A 16,037-nucleotide genomic window follows, 5' to 3' on the forward strand; every position below is an offset into this window, starting at 1 on the left:
ATCAAAGGAGAAGGAATCAAACGAGGAACAGAAGAAGGAGTCAAGAGAAACAAGGAATCGAAGGAGAAACAGAAGAAGGACTCAAAGGAGAAAAAGAAGAACGAATCAAAGGAGAAACAGTAGAAAGAATCAAAAGCGAAACAGAAGAAGGAATTAAAGGAGAAACATAAGAAGGAATCAAAGGAGAAGGAATCAAATGAGGAACAGAAGAAGGAGTCAAAGGAGAAACGGAAGAGGGAATCAAAGGAGAAACAGAAGAAGGAATCCAAGGGGAAACAGAAGAAGGATTCAAAGGAGAAACAGAAGAAAGATTCAAAGAATAAACAGAAGAAGAATTCAAAGGAGAAAGAGAACAAGAGAAGCAGAAGAAGTGATTAAAGGAGAAACAGAAGAAATCAAAGGAGAAACCGGAAGGAAACAAAGGAGAAACAAGGATTCAAAGGAAAAGCAAGAAAGAATCACAGGAGAAAGAGAAGAAGGAATCAAAGGAGAAACAGAAAAGGAAATCCAAGGGGAAAAACAGAAGAAGGAATCCAAGGAGAAAGAAGGAATCCAAGGAGAAACAGAACGGTCCGAGGAGAAACAGAAGAAGGGATCAAAAGAGAAACAGAAGAAGGAATCAGTAACAAGGAACAGAAGAAACAGGAATGGAAGAAGAACAAGAGAAGAACAGAAGAAGAACAACAACGGGAGAAGGAGAAGAATAGGAACCAGAGAAGAAGAATAGGAAGAACAAGAAGAAGCAGGGAAAACAGAAGAAGGAGTCAAAGAAGAAAAGAAGGAGAAACAGAAGGAATAGTAGAAGAAGGAGAAACAAAAGAAGGAATAGATGAAGAAGCAAGAAGAAAGAATAGAAGCAGCAGAAGAAAGAAGAAGAAACAGAAGAAACAAGGTTGACTAAGACTACTGCCGGGAAAGAAGGTCTCGACTGCCAGTGACTCTACTTGAGCCTGAGTCTGGCCAGGGCAAGCCTGAAATGGCAGAACCTCTTCCTGCCCCAGACAATGAGGGACTGTGCCCACCCAAAGAAGAAGCACAGGAGAAGGGGAAGATGACGGACAGGTGGAGAAGAGGAAGAAGAATTAGGTGAAGAAGAAACAGAAGAAGGAATCAAAGAAGAAACAGAAGAAGGAATCAAAGAAGAAAAAGAAACAGAAGGAGAAACAGAAGGCGAAACAGAAGAAGGAGAAACAGAAGGAACAGGAGGAAGGAGAAACAGAAGAAGGAGAAGAAGAAGATTGTAAAGAAGGAATCGAAGAAGCAGAAGAAGGAAGAAGAAACATGAAAGAAGAAGGAATAAAAGCAGAAGAAAGAAGAAGAAACAAGAAGTAGAAACAATGTCGACTGAGATGGTACTGCCAGGAAAGAAGCTCTCGACAGTTAGCGTCTCTACTTGTGCCTAAGACTAAGTGGCAAGGGCAAGCCTGATATAGCAGAACCTCTTCCTGCCCCCGGCAATGAGGGACTGCACGCGCGCACACACACACACACACACACACACACACACACACACACACACACAGAGGCAAAGACTGCCAAGAAAATTCAAAGATCGCCAGCATCGCCTTTCCAAGCTCAAAGCTGAGCTGCCAGGAAGAAGCTTGTATTGTCAGTGTAAGGGGTTTCTGCGCCGAGCTTTCGCCCGACCTAAGGTCCTCGTGCCTTGCTCTGATCCCTTGACCAGGCCGCGCACACTGGTTCCCCATGAGTGGTTCGACCCACTCACCCCCTACGGTTCTAGACACTGGACTTAGATACAGGAGCGTTGATAGTGCAGAAAAACTCAACCAGACCAGATTTGAAGACCAGGGTTTAAATGGAAAAGGCTTTTATTGAGCGCTTGGGACTATTGTACATGAATGCTCTTCACAGTTCTATAAGACATATCTATAAGACACATACCGAATTACATGAATACTTTTGACTATGAATCATAAAATGCACAGTTCTACAAGACATATCCCATGAATACCTTTTACTCTGAATTCTAAAACGTACAGTTCTACAAGACATATACACGACTGTAAGATGGGGAACGTACGACACATTGCAAAATTGACCAACACATATTCATTTACACACCCACGTTTATTCAAACCACCTTCCCCTCTACACTAAACTATGTCCAGGATGTGCAGGATTGGAGTACATGCTCACCATGGGGCTATTACTGGGGTTACTGGCTGTTCGTGCTGCTTCTCCGCTGCTTTCCGTGAGGGTCGTGCTTGTCCCCTGAGTTTCTTCCTTCCGTTTCTTGCGTTCCTTGCAGGTTTTCTTGCAGTATTTCTTCTCGAGTTGCGTGCCGGTTCCTCTCTCTTGCACTTCGCTTCTTCTTGCCTGTCTTTTCTTCCTCCTGCATCCGTTTGACTTGCCTGTCTTTTCTTCCTCCTGCATCCGTTTGACTTGCCTGTCTTTTCTTCCTCCTGCATCCGTTTGACTTGAGTTTAAAACCCAAAAGTCGTGGCCAGTTATACTATTCTGACCCATCCTATCTCCCGCCAGATCTTGGGATCTCTTTGTTTAAAAGATATGTATGAGTTTTCTCTCTGATCTGCGCTTATGTCCGGGGGTACCGGGGATAGCCAGACGGTGTTAATTGGTATTTCGTTGCGAGGTGATGGGTTTAACTGGTTTCCCATCACCTACCAGGTAGTTTTCTATGGGCTATTGTGCCCCCTTAACAAGATTAACTGTGTAGGTCGGCTTGGGGCATTGTGAGTATGCTGATGTCAGCGCCCCAGTGTCTGGACTTCGACCTGGTTTCGCAGGTTTCTGCATGGCCAATACCCATCCATTGTTCTGGCCGTGGCTTTGCAGAAACCTAGAGACTGGGCTGTAAGGTTTTTGCTCTTGTGGCTGGTCACGAGGTCCTGCGGCCATTTTAGGACCCACAGATTGTGACATCCCTGTCACAGATTGTGACAGCCTTTCTCCGCTATCAGCCCCAGTCTCCCGTTTAAAATGTCCAAACTACAGCTCTTTGGTTTGGTGTTGCTTTCAGAATGAGGGAAAACTTCTCAAATCTTACATCAGAAACTCCTCTTAACAGCGAATCGCAGGAAGAAGCCTGAGATTGCCGTGCCTCCTCCTTTGAAGACCAGATTGAAGCTGTTGAAATAAGCTTTTAATCGCCAGCGTCATCACACATGCACTCTAACGGCAGTGCCCTGATGCAGGCCACGACTTTCTTACCACTGTAAATGAATAAACCATGTGGTTTCGCCATACTGCGATTGTTGCCATGGTCACTGTCGAACCCAGTTCTCCCAACGCCACACTTTTTACAGAATCGAAGGGCCGAATGGCCTACTCCTACACCTGGTTTCTATGTTTCCTTTGAAGATCAGCAAATAAAATAAGCCATGTGGTTTCACCATACTGCGAATGTCGCCGTGATCACTGTCGAACAGTTTTACAGAATTTTATTTGTAACTTTATGTATAATGTATGTTGTTTATGTGTCTATGTGCCTGTGATGCTGGTGGAACCAAGATTTTCGCTGTACGTCATTGTACTTTTGCATATGCCAATAAACTTGACTTTGACTCTTCTTGATTGGAGGATTAATATTTGCTGGGTCAAAGTGGTAGTTAATCTGCTCCGCTTGGAAATAATGTCATATGTTATTTTACAATCACAGAAAATAGGCAGAGCACATAGTTTGTTCATTTAAAATATAGCGCATGGAACAGTACTGACATCCTTCAATATGGCATTGGTTTGTCAGTCTTGATTTTGGGCTCAAGAAGATCATGATCCAACAGTTTTCTGACTCAGCACCAAGTGTGTTAAAAACTTCGCTATGTTCACATTGGACCACGTGAGGGTAAATTTCACCGTCACCATTTCCCAATGGTCCCATATTTGAATGACTTCCATTTTCATGTTAGTGATTCAGTTCATCAGCTATTGCATAACGAGTAAAGATGAAAGTTACCCAAAAGGTCTCTTGAAGAGACTTGAAAAGATTTAACAGTTTAGTATAGGTTTACATTTTGTTTTTTCTTTTTTTAACCAGAACTAGTTTTCCAATGTCGGACAAGCAATCTATACATGAAAATATTGGTCATTACTACGAGTTGTGGTCGTCCATTGGGAGTACACTCTGTGCTTGTGTCAACAATCCACAGAATGGTATTTAAATTTTGGCTCTCAGCTTTGCTGTGGTTTTGTTACATTGAAACTTTTCCTGACAATTTTGATATAATGTTTTAAATAGGAACTTTGTTCATTACAGTTGTTAAATTTGTGTACATTGGGTATGCAGCAAAAAATTCACTGTGCCTTGTCACATATGACAATAAAGTATTCCATTCCAAATTACTTATTTGTTAAGAAGATTGCTTTGCCATTTTGTATTCCTTCACAAATTGCTGGTTCTAAATTCACCAGAAGGTCTCTAATGCATCATTGAAGCAGGATCATTCCTCAAATATGTTACTGGGTGTCGTGATAAAAGGCAGGTTACTTAGTTTAGTTTTAGTTTTAGAGATACAGCGCGGAAACAGGCCCTTTCAGCCCACCGGGACCACGCTGACTAGCGATCCCCGCACATTAACATTATACCCACTAGGGATAATTTTTATATTTACCAAGCCAATTAACCTACAAACCTGTACATCTTTGGAGTGTGGGAGGAAACCGAAGATCTCGGAGAAAACCCATGCAGATCACGGGGAGAACGTACAAACTCTGTACAGACAGCACCCGTGGTCGGGATTGAACCCGTGTCTCTGGCGCTGCATTCGCTGTAAGGCAGCACTCTGCCATGGTGCCGTTACTTGAAAGACCATTCTCAACTGGAACCAAGTGATAAAAAAGTGTCTTTTCATTTGGCGGTCATTTTTCAGTAGGAAATTCCTGATTTAGTTTTGTCCCTCTGTGACCTCAGGGTGCTGAGAACAATGATGGTTCCTGGCTGTCATTAGTAGTTTGGCACACATAAGGCTTCGAACTTGGGGCTTTATTTTTCTGCATAGCTTACCCATACCTTGACTAACCTCTTGGGCTGCATAGTTTGATTTTATTGAAACTACTGGAATGATTTTCTGGAATGATTAGGGGTTGCTCATTGCATTTAACTATTTACCATTTTACGTGAGGTGAAGAAAACTTTCTCCACTGAGAATGCATCGACAAACATATTAATGTATATATCTAATAAGCAATTTTTTTTAACAAGCCATTGCAGGAGAAATGAAAACATGAAGCTGCATCGGTCAGTTGTTGTGATTAGGGGTGGTAATAAAACACTTGCTTAGCCTCAGTAGCACTCAGCCTTTGAGAAAAGAAATTAAGAAGTGTTCCCAGCACCAATTGTTGTTTAGTAAATCCTCACAAAGTGAGTAACTGTTCATTGGTTGAAAATAGAATCGACTTCATAATGATGTTACAAAAGAGGAACCTTCCAGCTTGCAGTATCTAGGCTGAATAGAAAAGGCACCAGGTGGCAGTCTATGCAGGCGAAACCATACTATTGCATGTGTCAGCATCCCCAGGGGAAGGGAGAAAACGGGTTTAAAAGGAATCCGAATATTGTCAAATTGACGTGCTTCAACAATGTCACTTGTACTGACACTTATTTCACTGTTGCAGAAGAGAACCAGAGACTATGTACAGCAGCCTTTCCATTTGCAAAGGAGTGCCTGCTAAAATGCATTAGGCAAGAAATAATTCGTCCCATTTGTGCATTTATTGGACTCACAGTTGCCAACAATTGTAAGTATTTGCCTGTACTGCAGTTACATATTTATAATGAGATGCAATAGGTAAAAAATTAGAGGGACCAATTTTCAATCAGTTCAGTTGTATGCCTGGGCCTTCAACTGTGCATGCTCATGAATGGCTCGGATGATTTTACTGAATGCAGTTTGAAAGGTTACCAGGCATCAAGCCTTTTGGCTGCTGTCAAAACCCTTGCCATGATCCAGTGATGTTAATAACTCTTGCTTGCATCCCCTAAACTGATGTTTTTCAATGCAGCCTCAGTCAAGCCAAATTTATTGTCTCTATACCTTTGCTTTCTGTGTGTCTTTGAGGCAGAATTTGAGGAAAATAAGGAGGAATGTTGCTGTGGTTTTTTATTGATTCATAGAACGACCATGTCTGGTAGATGTCTCAGAAAATGCATATATAGCACAAAGAAGACGCAGCAATGAGATTTTTGCTCTGCTGTATATAACCTATTCTAAGAAAAATAATAAAACAAATGATCAAATAAACCATTTTTAAAACAATCTAATAGATATGATCAGGAAATATGCTAGCTTTCCAATCTAAGTGCAATAATAATGAAATATACTTCATTCTATATTTCCCCATGTTACATCTGTGCCTGTAGATACTGTATAGGCAATGGGTTTAATCCAGGATTTGCCTTAATAGGGCTGCAGAAGTTTGAAATCTCTCATGCAAGGTGATTTGCAATTCGCTGTTTGTTAGATTTACTGAACAGATAACATAATAATAGGGAATGGTGCAGTGATAGAGCAGCTGGCTTACAGCACCAGAGATCCTTGTTCAGTCCTGACTACAAGTGCTATCTGTATGGAGTTTGTATGTTCTCCCTGTGACCGTGTGGGGTTTTTCCAGGTGCTCCGGTTTCCTCCCACATTCCAAAGACGTACTAGTTTGAAGGTTAATTGGCTTCGGTAAAAATTGTAAATTGTCCCTCCTGTGTAGGATAGTGCTGGTGTACAGGGATCTCTAGTCGGTGTGGGCCGAAGGGCCTGTTTCCATGCTGTGCCTCTAAACTAAACTGGAATTGCTGTTGAGCTGAAGGCGACTCTTTCAACGTTAAATTTGCAGAAGACAAATTATGATACTACATGTGCAATTAACATTTCTACAATTTTCTCTTAAGCATATGTACAGAACTACTTTTGTAAAGTTGGTGGCCTGGATACTCTTGCTCAGACTGCTGTGAACTTAGCAGATGAATCTCTAACATATCACTCCAACGTGCAGTTGGCAATTTCTGTGATAAAAACTCTGGATTCCTGCATTTCAGATAATTGTGAGTAATTAATCATTTTAATCTCCAAGATTTAAAAACATCCATTTGTATCTTTAGAAAATAGACTTCCTTAGCAAACTCTGCGGGTGTAAGAAATAAGTGGTTGAGCTGTGCAGTACAGGAAGTCCCAGTTTGGAATCTTGGTCTGTATTAACGGATCTCAACTTTGTTAGAGTATGGATGGAGGTTGGTGACAGCAAAGTGATAGTAGTTGGAAATGGGATCAATAATCAGCAAGAATTAACTGACCACTGGATGTGTGCATGTGTTTTTGAGAGTGGTTTGCCGGCAGGGTCAGTTTTCTCTCAAGTGCCCTTAGCTCCGACGGCACAGTTAAACATGCTGGTCTCCAACTTTACCCAAACATCAAACATGACCCCAACTTTAGCTTCTTGCCAGACACTTAAACATGCTGTCAAAATATTGGTATCTGCTGGAATATATCTAACAAAAAGGCACAAAGTGCAGGAGGGCAGTGGATCAGGCTGGAGAACATGGATAGATGGCATTTTGTGTTGGGACCTTTCTTCAAACCCACCCATGTTCTCTGGAGATGTTGCCTGACCCCTGTTACTCCAGCATTCTTTTTGTAAACCAGCATCTGCAGTTCCTTGTTTCTAGAATATATCTTCATCAAGCAGGTCAGAGCCCTAATGCATCACCATGAAGAAAACATTGTTACAAATAGATCAAGGACCATACAAAGCTGGCTAATGTTGGACAATGCCTCAGATAAAACCCAGCCTAAATGATCCACAAAGTGTCCGTAACTTATGGACTGCCCTCAAGTCCACCATGATCGTTATGTGAAGAAACTCAAGACTATTTCAATTAACAGAAATGATTCGAAGCTAAGTTGAGGTGAATTGCCTTTTCCCATGTTATATAACACTATGAGAATGATCAGGAGATCGGGCTAATCAATTGCTACCCTAAAGCTAAGATGGAAAGCTGCACCTTTCTCCCAAGGGACAAGAAACAACATTGCAGCTCCTTAACGTATAAATTGAGCAGGAAATCCTGGGACCTAAAATAAAGTTGGAAGATGGAGCGTATGCAGGAGGTTCGGCAAGCTTTCATGATATGCATGGGTTCTTCAGCGTTGTAAGAGTCATCTAAGGGTTTGACATCCCCAAGGGTCCAGCTTGCAGAGAGCCAGGAACAAGAGCGAGAAACAAGTCTGCTGAAAGATGACTTCAGAAACCTCCTCAACCACCACTCTGTCTTTGACTCCGTCCCACAATAGTCCCTCTAGGCATGCCTTGACACCGCTCCCTACTGACAAAAAGTCGAGAAATTATAACCCAACTCAAAAAAACAAGCACTCGAAAGCAGAGTGGCAGTGAAGAGCTTCAATCACGTTCATACCCCTATCGTCCACATCTGAAGGATATTGCAGGGCACGAAATAATCATGAAACGGGACATCGAAATATGGCAACTTTAGAAAGGTTTATCTGCCGTCTTTCATAGAAAAGGTCATTGCTTCCTCTTAGGTTTAAAGAATTGATCCTGGAGTGTGGATTCTACCCATGCAGGAGAACTGTGGACATGATCTTTGCCACACAATAACTGCAGGAAACCACGATGTATGGATCAGTCTGAAGAAGGGTCTCAACCCAAAACGTCACCCATTCTTTCTCTCATGAGATGCTGCCTGACCTGCTGAGTTACTCCAACATTTTGTGAAATAAATACCTTCGATGTATGGCTTTTATGTCTTAGCCAAAGCTGTTGACTATGTTAATTGGGAGGGAGTATGAAACAACTTCCTCAAATTGTGTGAAAAATATATATTACTGGAGGAACTCAGTGGGCCAAGCATCACCTGTGGAGGGAAAGGGACAGTTGATGTTTCAAGTCTAGACCTGACTGAAAGATTATAGCATACTCCTTATAAATCCCAGGCATTCCAACCAGAGGGGTGAAGAGGAAGAAAGAGAGGAAGAAGGAAGTGAGAGAAAATGGTGTGCCTTTCTACTAGTTGTGTTCCCCTGTCGCAGGTTTTAGGAAGACTGAGCAACTGGGACAAACCTGAGACAATCAGCGTCAGCGTATGGCCAAGACTAGGCTGCCGGGAAGAATGCCTAGACTGTCAGTACCTCTACTGAGGCTAAGACGGAGATACCGGAGCAAGCCTGATATGCCAGTGCCTTTTCCTGCCCATGGACAACGAGGGACTGCTCCCACATACAGAGGCGGATCACCAGGATAATCCAGAGACCATCAGATTACCTCTTCATGCAAAGCTAAGCCATCAGGATATGCCTGAGACTGCCACTGCCTCGTCTCAAGGCAAGGGCGAAATGCAGGAAGAAACCTGAGATCACCACGCTTCTTCCTTCGAAGACCAGGATTGAGCTGTCGGGACAAGCCTAAGATCACCAGCCCTACCCCAAAGGCGCTGTGATGCAGAGGACAGCGCCCCCATACGGTCATGGACTTTCTTACCACAGTAAATAAAAAATATCGTGTTGAGTTCAACCTACTGCGAATGTTGGTGTGGTCACTACCGAACCCAGCAATACCCTTGACGCTACAGACAGTTTTGATGGGCAGATGGTTGGACATAGGCCAGAGATGAAAACACAAAAGGTGTGAGATAAGGATAGAAGGACAAACTTTGAAGCCAGAGAAAGGAATGTGGGGTCGGGGGAGGGGAATTGGTGTGCGTCCAGGTGAGGCACAGGGAAGCGGGGATGGGGGAGGAGTGGTGAAGAGAGGGGTGTTGAGATTAATTATCTAAAAGTAGAGAATTCAGTAGTCATAACGCTGGGTTGTAAGCTACCCAAGTGGAATATGAGGTGCTGTTCCTCCAGTTTGATTGTGGCCTCACTCTAGCAATGGTGGAGTCACAGGCCAGAAAGGTGAGTATGAGAATGGGAAGGGGAGTTAAAAAATGGATAGTAACTAGAAGATCCAGTTCTTGGCGGACCGAGCACAAGAGTTCGGCAAAACGGTCGCCAAGCCTCCGCTTGGTCTCACTTATGTGAGAAAACACTAGTTGCAGTAGATTATGTTTTTTTTTGTAAATTGGCATCTGTAGTTCCTTGTTTCTCCTGTTCTATATCTTAGTTACTGGAAATAGTTTGCTTCTTCCTATCCTTTTGTTATTTATAAAACATAATATGAATAACTGCATTGTACTTGTATTTTATCACATCAGGCAGCTCTTCTGAAGCAATGTTGTCCATTCGTAGAGCTTTGACAGTAATCCTGTAGTATCAGGGTCAGAAATCAATATTAGAATCTTATTAGCTTTATTTTGAACAGCTGATTACCCTGAGGTACTCCCTGTACTGTACAATGAACCTGTGACCCCCCCACCCCCTATTCCTTTAATCCCTCTCGCCTTCAGCAAAACTCAGAATGCATCCACTAAAAATCTCAGTAGAAAAAGTATTAAAATATTGTTTTATCAAATTACATCTCTAAAAATGACATAAAAAGCATATGCATTTAATAGCCTATTTCCCTTTTTTTTTAACTTCCTTTAATTTTCCAACCAATCTACTTCGATTTCAAAAGCTAAGAAAAGTCAATGGTAATATTAGATCCAAAATGGAGAAGTTGCCTGAATAAAGCACCAAGCCTGAAAATTGGGAGTCATTTAGTATTGTGCAAATGAAATTTGACTAAAAGAACAAAAATTATTAGAGGAAACATTTAAGGAATACAAAAGTGATTTGCAGAAGCTTTTAGAAGTATGTGAAAATTAATTAGTAAGATAACTGTAGGTTCCTTGTGTAAAAGCCAAACTGCTGGTGGAACTCAGATGTAGAACAAGGAACTGCAAATGTTGGTTTACAAAAGAGGACACAAAGTGATGGATAACTCAGCATATCAGGCAGCATCTCTGGAGGACATGGATAGGTGACATTTTGGGACAGACCCTTCTTCAGACTGATTGTAGGAGAGGGAAAAGAAAGCTGGAAAAGAGGAGAGGCAGGACAAAGTCTGGCCCGGAATTTCAGGTGAGGAGGGTTTTTGATAGTTAGATGGTTGGACAAAGACCAGAGACGAAAAGACAGAAAGTGTGAGACAAAAGGATTGAGGTGTTGCGAATTGTCTCACATCTCCTGTCTTTTCATCTCTGGCCTTAGTCCTTCTATGTACCTTCCAGGCTTTGATCTGCCCCTCCTCTCTTCTGCAGACTCTTTTTCAGACCCTCTCACCCTTCTCACATCTTCAGTTTGAAGAAAGGTTCTGACCTGAAAAATCACCTGTCCTTTTTCTCCAGTGATGCTGCCTGTTCTGCTGAGTTACTCCAGCATTCTGTCTTCTTTAGTAAACCAGCATCTGCAATTCCTTGCTTCTACCTTAAACTCTATTGGCTCTTTGGCTATTTTCTGATCACTTTGGTCATCTCACTCATCTCAAGATTAAGATTTGTCAGCGTGGTGAATCATAGACAAGGGGTGATGTTGACTGGGCAACACTGCACTGTTCCAACACCACAAAAAAATTGGAAAGACTCCATTTTATTTATGGCTAAAGGCTATGACATTTTTTGTTGTATTTGCAAACCCATTTCATAATCAATAGTCAATAGTCAATAGTCGTTTATTTGTCACATACCCATAAATGTGTAGTGAAATGAAACATTACCCGCAGTTGAAACACTAAGACCAATAAGAATAATCAATAAAAATGCAATAACACATACAATCATACACTAACACCAAACAAAAGAAACATCCATCACAGTGAGTCTCCTCCAGTCCCTTCTCACTGTGATGGAAGGCCAGAATGTCTTTTCTCTTCCCTGCCGTCTTCTCCCGAGGTCAGGCTGTTGAACTTGCCACGTCGGGGCGGTCGGGGCTCCCGACATTGGAGCGGACGGTGAAAGGTCCGCGGCCTATTTCAGGCCGCGCTGGACGGTGAAAGGTCCGCGGCGGGCCTACTCGTATAAAACTGTAGTGATTTTTTGTGACAGGATGAAGTGATGTCTAACATTATCTTTTGATAGCTTCCTTGGCTTTACGCTTGTCACAATACTCAATCGTTCCCAAGCTTGTGGCGCTGTTAATAAAGAATGATCTTGATCCGGGAAGTAAATTGGGCATTATTCTTGCTATTGGACACTGCACTGATGGATGTGGTAAGTTACTGAAATACCCCTGGGATATATTTACATAATATTTGAAAAGGTCTTTCATCCTGGAGTGCGCTCTGCAGCATTTTAACGGCAAGTCCTTAAATATAATGGAGCTACGTCACTCCACACTCGTCTTAATATTTACAATCATATCCAAGCTATCTAGATAGTCTACCTACAAAGATAGGTGAATGTGCATGATTCTGAAGTAAATATCTCATGCCAAGAAATTTGTCCAATTTCTTTATTGCTAGAATTTTCTTACAGTGTTTCTCTAAAAATAGCTTTTTTTGTTGAATGTTTCTGGACAGAGGAAAGTCTTTCAGATTTCACCAAAGTATCTATTCTTCAAAGATGAGCACTGACAAATCATGCCAGCATCAGTTTCACTAAAACTAATGTTACTATCTTAATATCTGAGATGGAAAAAAATGATCATGTCAGTATTGATACCTGTAATACCTCAGCTCTGTTTCTCCTAGCCACTCTCCAGTGTTTACTCAATTGATCATATATTGTAGAAACTGAAGAAGGGTCTCAACCTGAAACATCACCTATCCATGTTCTCCAAAGATGCTGCCCCTGACCTGCTGAGTTACTTCAGCACTTTGTGTCTTATTGACCATATATTATGTTTGAGCATGCAGCTAAGTAGGATTGGTTTTACCATTCTGTGCCAGTTAGAGGGGTAAAAAGGAACAGTTGAATTCTTAAGAATTTTGCAAACCTTTTCAGAATATATGCTCTCTGCATGGTACAATCCAATATATGGTCTTATTATCTTACTGTAATTGAGAAAAAAGTTGTAAGTTCAATCACTGTTACATGTAATGGGAAACTGTTGAAGTAATTAGGCTACACCATTTTCTGAGAAGTACTTAATGTATACCATTAAGGAAATTAAGGAGCGGTGACGTAGTAGTAGAGTTGTTGCCTTACAGCAGACCAGACCTGGGTTCAATCCTGACTAAGGGTGCTCTCTGAATGGAGTTTGTACGTTCTCCCCACGTGACTGCATGGGTTTTCACCGGGTGCTCTGATTTCCTCCCATCACAAAGTTAATTGGCCCCTAGTGTGTAGGATGAGAATGTGGGATAACATAGAATTACTAGTATTGGGGCCTATCTCCCCTTACATTAGAAATTGATGAGCTTCAATTAGCAGAAAAGTAACTTTAAGTAAATTATTATTGTCATGTGCACTCAGATACAGTGAAAACGTTGTTTTGCTTTCTATCCAGGCAGATCATACCATATATAAGTACGTACATGCATACATCAAAGTAGTGCAAAAGAGAAATATGTAGTGTAATGTAATATACAATGAAAAAACAAAGGATTTAAATAGAATCAGTGCGAAAAGAATAGAGAAGGAAAAACAATGCAATAAAGATAAGCGGGTATAAGAAACAAATGGTGGTGATAAGGGGAATAATGTTTCTCAAAGGCTGGCTCTCCTGTAGTAAATTAAATAGTAGAATAAAAATTGTCATTGTTTCAGATTTAAAACTTTGCGGAACTTTATTTACTTCAGTTGTCGGCAGCACTATTCCTAAGCTTAATGTGATAATGTGGTGAATTGGGGTAAAGTTAATTTGAGCAATGTATATTTCTTTTATTTCTAGACAATTAAGTCAATCAGGAAATTCAAACTGGTCTAACTTCAACTAAAATGGAATAATTTGTTTCAAAACTGGGATTACTACATGGAAACTAAATCAAAAGAAATCATGCAAAATTCATAAATGTCAACCTGAATGATCCTGAAGCATTACAATTAACCAAATTAAAAAAAAAAAAAAATCTTTTGAACCATGGGGAAAACTAGATTAATGAAGTTAAGCAATGCAGTAGTTAACACTTAGGAAATACCCTTTACAATGATCCTACTTGATGCCTTACTTTTCAAATGTCTTGTTTTCCAGAAGTGCATCAGTATCAGCTTCTGAAGAGCAATGGGCTTCCACTCATGATCCAAATAGTAGCCGAATCCCAGGATGAGGAGCCGAGGAAAGCAGCCACTTTTGTTCTACAGAGTTGCCAGCTCATAAGTAAGTAAACAATCAGGTGCTTTTTGCTTTGAATAAATGTTATATGGGAATATTGCATATATGATCATCATTATTTCATCCAATGAATTTTGACTTATATAACTAGGAAACATTATGTGGTTGACTCTTAATTTCCTGTAAATTGGCCGATCAGGTTAATCAGTTATTTTAAAATATATTTTTCAGAAAATCCACGTTAGGGCAACTAAAGATGGTTAATATATGTGTGGTGTGGCAAACTCATTAATATACTCAGCAGTTAAAAAAAAAGTTGAAGCAGCTAATTACAGAATGTTGCTTCAAGTAAAGAAACATCAGTTCCTCTCCATAGAAAAGTAACCATTTAGTTAATCAAGCTTGATTACGGTTTAATGGGATCCAAGACATCATAAACTAGAAATTCATTCACACAATTTCACCTCAAATAATGTTCTGTTGAAAATCAAGTGTGCAGTGAAGCTAGTTTGCACATGTTTCTGTGCGTGTTGGCACCCTCTGTAGCACACTTTGTAACATGGTCAAACCATCGGTTTGTAAGCTACCCAAGTGGATTATGAATTAGAATATCCACGTAAAGTGTAGGAACAGCACCTCATATTCCGCTTGGGATATTATGCTCCGGTATGAACATTGAATTCGCCAATTTTAGTAACTTCTATAAACACCTTCCTTTCCCCACCCCTTTCTCCCTCCCGACATTCTCCCCCCTGACCCTGAACCCTGGCTGACCTTTCACTGTTTCCCCACCCACTCACCAAAAATCCATCAATATGCTTTACAGTTCGCAACTATATTTCTATAGCACTCACACCTGCTTCTATCCAACAATCTGCTTATTAAGGAACCCCCTCGCCTGAGGTCATCAGTTGCCGATGGTGATGTATCTGTTCTCTTCTACTCTCTCAGTTTTTTTCCGTACCCCCTGCAATCAGTCTGAAGAAGGGTTCCAACTCAAAACTTATAGAAACTTACAAAATTCTTAAGGGGTTGGACAGGCTAGATGCAGGAAGATTGTTCCCGATGTTGGGGAAGTCCAGAACAAGGGGTCACAGTTTAAGGATAAGGGGGAAGTCTTTTAGGACCGAGATGAGAACGTTTTTTTTCACACAGAGAGTGGTGAATCTGTGGAATTCTCTGCCACAGAAGGTAGTTGAGTCCAGTTCATTGGCTATATTTAAGAGGGAGTTAGATGTGGCCCTTGTGGCTAAAGGGATCAGGGGGTATGGAGAGAAGGCAGGTACAGGATACTGAGTTGGATGATCAGCCATGATATTGAATGGTGGTGCAGGCTCGAAGGGCCGAATGGCCTACTCCTGCACCTATTTTCTATGTTTTTATGTTTCTATCACCTATCCATTTTCTCCAGAGATGCTGCCTTATTCACCGAGTTACTTCAGCATTTTGTGTCTATCTCTGGTATAAACTAGCATATGTCGTTCTTTGTTATGACATGAATACAGCCGTTTTTGAGACAAAAAGATAGAAGAGTTGTGGTCTACAACCCATCCACCATCTTAAACATTCACTTTCTTTACCACAAATGCATTGTGGCAAGATGCGCTGCAGCAACTCAGCAAGGCATCTTCATTTGCATCTCTCAAACTTGCAGTTTCTGCCAAGCAGAAGAGGGCAGTTTCCGCATGGCAATATTATCATGCCTTGCAAAATTAAGACTCGACATTTAAAATTAGAGGGCATAAACTGAGGGTAAGCATTTTAGTGGGGATCTAAGGAGGACCTTTCTTCATCCAGAGAAATCTTGAATGCTCTACGTAAGAAAGGAGAATGATTGTTATATGGTAACAAGTATCTAAATTTCCACGCTATGGATGGCTGTGGACAAAATGTTGGTAAATGGGATTAATATAGATGGGT

The 16,037-nt window shown here is 41.2% G+C and overlaps 1 protein-coding gene across 1 annotated transcript in view; it reads left to right on the top strand.

Moving 5' to 3' along the window:
• Positions 1-5,440: 5,440 nt before the first annotated feature.
• LOC144594339 (telomere repeats-binding bouquet formation protein 1-like) overlaps positions 5,441-16,037 on the top strand; it is a 49,311-nt gene continuing 38,714 nt past the window's right edge. The window contains exons 1-4 of the mRNA XM_078400717.1: positions 5,441-5,718; positions 6,863-7,015; positions 11,984-12,115; positions 14,037-14,162. Coding sequence (XP_078256843.1) covers positions 5,457-5,718; positions 6,863-7,015; positions 11,984-12,115; positions 14,037-14,162 — 673 coding nt within the window. The 5' untranslated portion in view covers positions 5,441-5,456. The remainder of the gene's footprint in view (positions 5,719-6,862; positions 7,016-11,983; positions 12,116-14,036; positions 14,163-16,037) is intronic.

Source organism: Rhinoraja longicauda, chromosome 6, assembly GCF_053455715.1.
Source record: "Rhinoraja longicauda isolate Sanriku21f chromosome 6, sRhiLon1.1, whole genome shotgun sequence".
In the NCBI taxonomy this organism is placed as follows: Eukaryota; Metazoa; Chordata; class Chondrichthyes; order Rajiformes; family Arhynchobatidae; genus Rhinoraja; species Rhinoraja longicauda.